The sequence below is a fragment of the Temnothorax curvispinosus genome, unplaced genomic scaffold, assembly GCF_003070985.1.
Source record: "Temnothorax curvispinosus isolate PA1 unplaced genomic scaffold, ASM307098v1 QBEX01005622.1, whole genome shotgun sequence".
Taxonomy (NCBI): domain Eukaryota; kingdom Metazoa; phylum Arthropoda; class Insecta; order Hymenoptera; family Formicidae; genus Temnothorax; species Temnothorax curvispinosus.
The window spans coordinates 1-9,377 of record NW_020215402.1 but is presented as its reverse complement, the minus strand read 5'-3'; the positions used below and the strand labels follow the sequence as shown (position 1 = coordinate 9,377).

The window sequence follows — 9,377 nt, the reverse complement described above, 5'->3', positions numbered from 1 at the left end:
GCCACTTCGACCAAACTCCAAATTAGTCCATTGGAAATGACCAATCGCATTTGCTCATTAAGCAGATTGACAAATGCGATTGGTCATTTCCAGTGGACTATAATCAACGATTAAATTAATCGGAGCTTGGTCGAAGTGGTCCTTTTAATTGCGGTTTGAATGTGAATTCGCGGATTCAATTCTTCGGATACCATAAAGCCCAAACAATTCAAACGTTGCATTATCCAGATATTTCCAGCCCCTATCACTGCCAGTACTGAAAGTCTGTAGTTTATGTCACGTACACTATAGCGATTTTCAGTAGGCAGTGAATATCGGAAGAAAGAATACTGTGTTGTTGTGAAGTTGGTAGAATTGTGTGATATCAGCGGCCACGAGGCCACGAGCTCCATTTTGCTCCATTTCACAAGTCACATTTATCTACGGGCGTCTGAACGATAAACATGTCTGCCAGCCGTGTGTCGCAAATTTTATTCTCGCGCGTGTCGCACGCCGCTCGAAAACCGCAGCAATTCGTCGCGCCCGCTATCAGGTGTTATTCCTGTAAGTATCCGAATTCATCTGCGATCCCTTCTCCATTCGCGTCGAACATCACCGGCCGGTCAGCTGACCGCGACATTATTTTCATATGGTACACCCGCTATAACCGTTACATTACGCTGTCAGAAAACTTGTTTTCGAGCCTGCATGAAAGGAATTTGTTTGCGTACTGCATATTAATCTCAATCAATATAGAATACAAGACAGATTTCTTATGAATTATGATTATTTCTTTTTGTCACATCGTGCATATAATTTTTAATTTATTTTTAATTTGCAACAATTGCAACATTGTGCGGTTTTAAGAGAACGATTTAGTCAATTGTAATAAATACATATGCGCGGTGTTGATAACAAGTGCTACCTACGTCACGAAATGATTATCGCTTATTTACTCGTACTCTCTGAGTTAAAATTGCACATGTCATACCGAGCACATATTTATGTATCTCAAGGAAAAAGAGAATATAAATTATATCTATATTTGTATAATCTTGTATAGATTTTGAAATAGAAATAGAACGATATCTCGTATATGATAAGGGCGATCTATGCCTGTAGCAACGTTCAGCACAGCAAACATATGTCATTCCATTATTTTCCCTCGAACGCACATATCTGATCTCGAGCGCGCAAAACTACTTTTCAGTCAGAATATCTATAAAATTTATGCAAATCCTTGAAGGCAATTAAATTATATATAATTCTTTACGCAGTTTGCGTAAAATAATTCACTAAAAATTTTGAAATGTTAAAAACAAAATCATGCTTTAAACTAGACAAGAAGTTAAAAGATCTTCCGCTCTCTCTGAGACACCCTATACATGGTATAAACCTTGTTATTCGTAGCTCAATGCACGAATTCCAGCCGTTATCTTCTTGACGACGATGATCGTTCTCGATTACATAATATAAAAAAAAGATATTGATTATGACAAAACTGCAATTGTTAAATGCCTGATAAATAACTTATATTTTTCCAAAGCATCGAACGCGATCATTATAATATTAATTCTATCTATACTATAAGACAGTATAAGATATATTTAGGAGATAGGATATCTTCTGGACGTCTCTACAGATAATATACATTCAAAAAAAAACAGCATTTTATTTTTTTTCGTTTCGGAATGCATTATTTAAAAATAATTATCAATGATATCTTTTTCTAGTCGCGCATTAATTATCCGCAAGAAATATAAAAATCATATGGGAAGCTAGCCTGTTATATTACAACTCTAATAATCGCATTTCGGTTAAAAATTAGACTTTTTATAATAAAAAAAATATATATAATACATATATAGTAAAAATTTCGTTATTACCCGAATACTTGAAATTTTATTACGATCGAAAATGTTATCTCGCTAATCATTATTTATTTTTTAATAAAAACCTAGATAGATATAAGTAATATAATTTTTATCTCTTTAGCTTTTTTAATAAAAAAAGTCTGTTCTAATCTGATTTGATACAGGCCAAACTAGCAATTACGAGTTCATTAAAGTGGAGACTGCGGGTGAAAAGAAGAATGTGGGCATTGTCACCTTGAACAGGCCAAAGGCCCTAAATGCTCTGTGCAATCAATTGATGACCGAAGTGAATCATGCTCTGGATCATTTAAACTCAGATTCGTCCATCGCTGCTGTCGTCATTACCGGAAACGAAAAGGCATTCGCTGCTGGTAAGACTATTCGCCAACTTTACTTCACTACAGTAATATTATTTTCTAACAATACACATATCGGGAAATTAAACGGATAATATTATTGGAATCTTTATTATAATATACACACAGAAAAATATAAACTACCTGCAAGTTAATATTACTTGATTCAAGTATTTGATAAGTTCATATATGAGCAAATCTACCATAAAGTCGTCATAAGTATCACATTTACTCAAAACATATTCTAGATCTTAGCAAGTTTAGTACTTGAAACAAGAATATTAAATTAATACGAATATTTTGTTTACTTACAATATAGAGTCTACGGAAGAGAAGCATATACTTCAATAAAGATATTACATTTTCTTGAGAGAAGTTTATCCGTTATTTGAATCAAGTAAAAATTTTATTCATCTAGAATAATCGTTTACTTCAAAAAAGAATTTGTATTCTTGATGATTACAATTAATATTATTTTTATTTTTTTAATTTTCTTTAATTCTTTAGTTCCTAAGTGGAATGTAGGTTAGGAGGTTTTCGTGCGCTGTGCGGAGGGGTAGTACTTACAGTTTAGAATATAAAAATTCCTGTCCTCAGGTGGACTTGAACCAGGTTCCTCGTGGTTATGAGTCTGACACTTTATCACTAGGCCACATCTCTGATTATATTCTTAGTGTTGCAGTATCTAGTTTTCACAGAAGTAATTTATTGATTTCAAGTATTTCATATTCTTACTTAAAGAATCAGTAAATATTCAAATCAAGCTTATGTGGCTTCTTAGATAAAGTTTACAGAATATACTTGAAATTAATGAATCACTTCTGTCTAAACTAGATACTGCAGCACTAAAAATATAATCAGAGATGTGGCCTAGTGATAAAGTATCAGACTCATAACCACGAGGAACCGGGTTCAAGTCCACCTGATGACAGGAATTTCAATATTCTAAACTGTATCCCTCCGGACCGCGCACGAAAACCTCCTAACCTAGAAGAATGTCGTTCTACAGCCAAGTATTTCATATTCTTACCTAAAAAATCAGTAAATATTCAAATCAAGTTTATGTTGCTTTTCTTAGATAAAGTTTCGGAATATACTTGAAAGAAGAATAAATTCTTCTTTTAAGCACATGATGATAAGCTTTTCTAATACTTATGATGAGTATATTAAGAAACTAATATTAAGAAAATATTCTTTGTTAAAGAAAACTGTTACTCAAACCAAATAAAATAAAATGAGTAATTGCTTTTCTTGGCTATAGAACGATATTTTTCTGTGTGTAGAGACGTATAGAGAGATGTATCTAATTATTCTCAGGTGCGGACATCAAGGAAATGAAGGATAATTCATTCGCATCGAACCTGAGGCAAAACTTTATAGCTCACTGGAACGGAGTTGCCAAAAGCAGGAAACCCCTAATTGCTGCTGTAAACGGTTACGCTGTAAGTAACGGAGTACCTTTGGAAAAGTATTTGCCAAAGAAGAAATGCAGTGAATCGATAGCATGCATTTTCGTTTCGTTTCGTATAGTTAGGTGGAGGGAACGAGCTCGCAATGATGTGTGATATTATTTACGCCGGCGAGAATGCCAAGTTTGGTCAACCCGAAATCGCTATCGGTACGATTCCCGGCGCAGGCGGCACCCAACGGCTGCCCAGGATTATCGGCAAGAGTAAAGCTATGGAAATGGTACTCACCGGCAATATGATCTCCGCGGAGGAAGCAGAAAAGAGCGGTAAGTTAAAGATAACGCTTGATTGCAACCAGAAGGAACTTAAGAAGTTACTTGTACACATACATATTTTATACACACATTTTTTATTTTATATACTGATTGTTTTGTTTTTGCATTTTTTTAATGCAAATCAATTAATCAATTTTAATCTTAATATTGTATTCTACTCATATTTTTCATCCCATAAATCGAGCTAGTTCTTAATACTTCTTATGTATTAATATTTAAATAAATATAAAAAAATAATATGTTATATGTTTCAACCTATATAAGATCATCTTCAGTGTATGATAATAAATAGTGGTAATTTGGTATTTATTTAAAATCTATATATATATATATACATATATCATTTTTTTAAATATAAATTTTGAATCTAAATCATCTAAATTTAGATGATAATACATAACAAGCACAAGAACTAGTTCGGTTCATTTTATCTCCTTTGATCTTAATTTATACTGAAGCTTGAATTATTTTAATTTTTTTAAATACTAAGTTTTTTTTTTAAATCTTATCTATCTAGGTTTGGTCAGCAAAATCTTTCCAACTGATAAAGTCGTCGAAGAAGCCGTGAAATTGGGCGAAAAGATTGCATCTCACTCACCATTGGTTGTGACGATAGCCAAAGAAGCTGTTAATGCCGGTAAAAATAATATTTAAGGGATTGCTTAAGTAATTTGATGTAATCCAAACTGGTACGTGACGTATCTAATTTCAATTCGTTAATTTTAGCATATGAAACTACATTGCAACAAGGACTTCTGTTTGAAAAGAGAATGTTCCACAGCACTTTCTCTCTGGTGAGAAATCCGTTTGTGATTATTAGTAATCTAAATATTCTGAATAATCAGTGAAAAGAATGGATTTATTTATAAGTTAAAATTTAATTTTTTTTCAGGCGGATAGAAAGGAAGGCATGGCGGCTTTCCTGGAGAAGCGCCCACCAAAATACACAAATGAATAGATTTCAGTTATCTCTATCCGTAAGATTAAGAGAAGAGACGCGAAGTGTTAATGAATATTTTTAAAATTATTTTTATACTTTTTTGTAATAAGAATGTATCTACAACATATCTTGCCTTTCGCTTTTAACTGACTGATAAATCTATCAACTGCTGTTTGATTCTCTCTCTCTCTCTCTTTCTAAAAAAAAAGGAGAGAGTCTGTTCGTCAGTTAAGGAGTTAGACATGAGATATTACCTGTTATATTTGTTACGACATATACATATATATACTGCAATAAATCTTTTGCAAGAAACGATGCAATGATTGGCGTAACGTCTAAATGCAAGAACAGGCACAACGTCTAAATGAGACTTTTATTCGAGTATATTACTGCTCTTACATAACGTAGGTCTCGAGTATGATACATTTAAAGCTAATATATATAGCGTTGCAGTTAATATTAAAAGGAATAATAATAATTATTATTACCATAGTAGAAAGTGAAGATTAGATGAGAATATGTGAACCGTTATCGATGTCGCAAATGACGATATCTATAATACTAACGAGATACCTCGAAAAACGGTAGGAACAACAGGATTTCGGTAAACGTCAACATAGCTTAAGTTAGAGTGTATAGCGGAAAATGCAATGCGTCACACTTAAACGACGTAATCCAGTAAGTTCCTTACATGTATCGTACATGTTTCTCAGATAAAAAGCCTTAAGGCTGTGAATTCGCGAACTGGTAGTAAAAGTAGTTAAAAAATATTTTACTTTCGAGTTTGTTTACAAAGAATACGATATCAAATTTTGTCAGTAAGAAAATCGATCGGGTCTCACGAGTGTACGTGTTAGCGTCGTTGACTAGCTAATACTAACCGGTGCGCACACCGTACGCACCACTTTTACGCTTATTACAGATCACCCATAACTGCCTCTGCCGCATTCTTACATTAAGAGAACTAACTATCCTTAAATACTACGCACACACTCGTGTTTCGCTGCCTCTGTTTTTACTCTTTACATTTCCTTTAAGTACGTGTCAGAAGATGGGAGTTACATTATCGGGCACACATCGATCGTTACATTTCAAGTCGGGAAGTTTTAAGAAGTTCCTCCGATGTTTCAAAAGAGTATACATACAGCGGAATTGTTTGGACAATCCTTAAATAGATCTGTTCGTTCTAGCTGCACTTTCCTCCTTGTTTCTCTCTCTTTTTTTTTAAAGCTTGAATATATATCCATGTCATTTTAAATACGGAGACAGCAGCTAAAATTGCATTTGCGAATTATTATTTCATTGCTCCAATGCTAGTCTAAATACTTAGCATCGCTAATGAGAAATCGAGGGCTCTAAACGTAAAGTAACATCAATTTTTGTCTTTCTTCAAAATAGAAAGTACATATGTCTTTTTCGTATTTTACAAATTAAATCCTTATCCGAATTTTTCTTATTTTGTAATTTAAGAAAGATATATTGTCGGGGTCTTTCAGGGTCCGCAATAGATACGTACGGTGATATGTCGTGGTAACAAATGATAAAAAAAAACGCTGGTCCAAAATTTGTACGTTCAAATCTCTTGGTCCTCGGTCTTGTGCGCGGATCGAATTTCGGGAACCTCTTAAAATTCGACGGATGGATCGTCTCGGGGGAGAGGGAGAGGTGAAGATGAATTGGTTGTTTATGTATATCACAGTTGCAAGCTCTGCCTCGTTAATTACGCTGGTAAAAATTATCGAGATTACGGAGAATATGAAGTACCGGTACTCTCTCCTCGCGCTGGGGTTCCTGCCGCTGGGATTTACCGTTTGTTGCGATTCTTCATGGTGAAACGTCTCCAGAAGTTGCCGCTCTTCTTCGTCGGCGTCGAGGTGGGCGCCTCGTACGCGTAGCTGGACTCGTCATCCGTATCCTGGGCGCTGGACGCCTCTCTGATCGGCGATCCACCGTGTCCCGAATCCCTGTCACCATCCGTCCCATTTTTCTCCAGACCTGCAAGATTTGGATTTATATCAAAATCCAAAATCGAGTACATTTTTTTTTGCTAAAACTTAGGATGCGAGGTAGATCTTATTTTGCAAATAAATTATCCTTTGAATCCAATTTGATCTTCTGATAGTCAGTTCTCAGAAATGTAGGAAATATTATAACTTCTTTTTCTTAAAGAAATATTATAATTTCTTCTTGAAGGAGTTATGTAAATTCTGATGACATTTAAATACGAAGTTATTTGCTCTAATATTTCAAGGCGAGATATATTAAATTGTAATAAATTATCCGCTAACTTATTACATCTTGAAGAGATCTCGAAATAATAAAAAATAAGAAACTTCCTAATTAGTGGCCTAAATATTATCATTAAAAAGATGTGACTATCAAAAGAAGCAAAGGGGCATTGAGGGATTAATTTTGACAAAAATAGATCTCTTACCGCCACCGCGCAGCATGTCGAGGAACGTGCTCTCAGCATTGCCACGCGTGCGTCCCTGCTTCTGGGACGGCGTGCCGAAGCTCAGACTCTGGATATTGATCTCTGCCTTGAGCTGCTCCGGCGGGATGTCGTCGACGCGAAACTCATTCGGGTCCTCGACGAAGGCCTGCTGCAGGTCGCGCATGATCTTCTTCCGTATGGTCTTCTTCATGGAGAGATGCCGTTCCAAGTGCTTCACGTCGCTCTCCGTCAGCGTCTTGCTGTTGTCGCGGCGACGCGACTTCTTCTTCTTGCTGTTCTTCGGGCTCTCCTCCTCGCCGGACGTGGAGCCCACCGACACGGCGCTATCGTGGCCGGGCGCCTTCTCCTCGGCCTGGCCGCGTGCGTTCTCCCATTTGCTGCCGAAGCCAAAGATGTCCCGCAGATGAGGGATGTTTCGGTCCACGGTCTGTTGTCTCGCCATTGCGATCGCGGGTCGCGTGAGTGGCAAGGGTGGCCTCGGATGGCAAGAATCACCCTCGGAGCTGCCCTTCCTTGCGATTTCTTCTCCTAAAAAAAAATCCAAAAGATACAATTAGCAAATAACTATATACGAAATTAAGTGAGAGCGATTGAGTAAATTGGCAGATAATATTGCAAAAAGAATCGCGGCGAAACTTCGTCTACGAAGAAATATCGCTCCTCGAGACAATAAAGTTCACGCGATTACTTCGAGAGTTTCGGGCTCGTTCGCGGCCGATCCCTGCGATCGGTATCGGGGATCGCGGAATCGCGCGCCCACGTTTTCCTTCTTTGCCGTGCTTTCCACCACGAGCAGTCTCGGTTTTATTTATAACGGCTTGAGTATAGTACCGGCCCACTCGGGTATTCGACCGAGATGATTGTATATCCTCGCGCTGCCACTACATCCTGAGTGTCGTGAATCTTTAATGTTATCGCGGGTTTGATTCTCTCAGCTTTATATCCCTCCTTAAAATGATATATGTATATTATGTATATAACAAAATTTTTATCGTATTAATCCTCCCCTATTAATCCTGGATTAACAAAATTTAGAATCTCTTTTTTCTCGCTGTTTTTTCTGCACATTTCCTTTTTCCAATAAAAATTTAGAGACATTTGAATAGATAAATAACATTTTGTTATTTTTAACTACCCATGTCTCATAATTTATTATTTTAGCACAAAATAGTATTATGTTAATAATTGGTTCACTTAAGTTAACAACATATTGAGTAAAAACGACTGAAATGGAATATAATTTGACATTAAGAATTTAACAGTGTACGTAATTAATTAATCAGATAAAAATAAAAATTAGCCATTTCGAAATACCGTTTATGAAATTGTCAAGTCATCATAGCTGCGGTTTGTGTTTCTTATTTCGCGATTAGATCTCCAAAACTGGCGCGAGTCGAGCTCATATTGCGTGGGTGCGCAAAAGTCCGATCGCTTCTGCCATATGGATCGTATTCTAATCGATGCGCCGATTTAAAGTCGCGGTTGTTTGCGCAAGTAACCGACGCACGTATAATGCAGCTTGCATACTTTAAATATTATTTCGCAATACGCGCGTACACGCGGGCAGTTGGTGGCCGACGGCGGCGATTTATCTTCGGCTGTCCAGTCGGTCGACCGTTCTCCACAGTTTTCCGTCGCAACCGCGTACGCGGACCGCAACGCGACGCGACGGCGCGCGTTGCGTTTTCCGGTTCGACGGAGAACTCGTTTACGGGAGGAGAGGAAAAAAAAATTCCGTCCGGATATCTATATACGACCGGGATTGCGCATTGTGAATCAGTCAGCCGCGACCTGTGACCCGGCGGGCCGTAAACGAGAGGCCCCCCCCGTTTTTCGAGCAATCGAAAACCCTCCACGCTCTGCGGGGCACCCGAGATTAAATATCGAACGACGAAGGGATATTTCTCATTTCGTCTATAAATGTCCAATGATAAACGATCTGCCGTGAATCTGGGCGTAACGTTATCGGAATCTTGGAATTATTAGGAAATAACCCTTTCTTTAAGCGTTATCGAAATATCGAATTATC

At 37.0% G+C, this 9,377-nt stretch overlaps 2 protein-coding genes across 2 annotated transcripts; one reads left to right on the top strand and one right to left on the bottom strand.

The window, feature by feature from the left end:
* The first annotated feature begins 443 nt into the window (after positions 1-443).
* Positions 444-5,205, top strand: LOC112454984 (probable enoyl-CoA hydratase, mitochondrial). The gene is made up of 7 exons (XM_025016648.1): positions 444-543; positions 2,018-2,224; positions 3,527-3,651; positions 3,740-3,944; positions 4,471-4,590; positions 4,680-4,747; positions 4,846-5,205. Exons 1-7 carry the CDS (start codon positions 444-446, stop codon positions 4,909-4,911), a joined length of 891 nt encoding a protein of 296 aa, XP_024872416.1. The 3' UTR covers positions 4,912-5,205.
* Positions 5,206-5,252: 47 nt separating this feature from the next.
* LOC112454985 lies at positions 5,253-7,903 on the bottom strand. Its single transcript, XM_025016649.1, has 2 exons — positions 7,328-7,903; positions 5,253-6,888 (listed from the first exon to the last, which is right to left on the bottom strand). Exons 1-2 carry the CDS (start codon positions 7,788-7,790, stop codon positions 6,698-6,700), a joined length of 654 nt encoding a protein of 217 aa, XP_024872417.1. The 5' UTR covers positions 7,791-7,903; the 3' UTR covers positions 5,253-6,697.
* Positions 7,904-9,377: the final 1,474 nt, after the last annotated feature.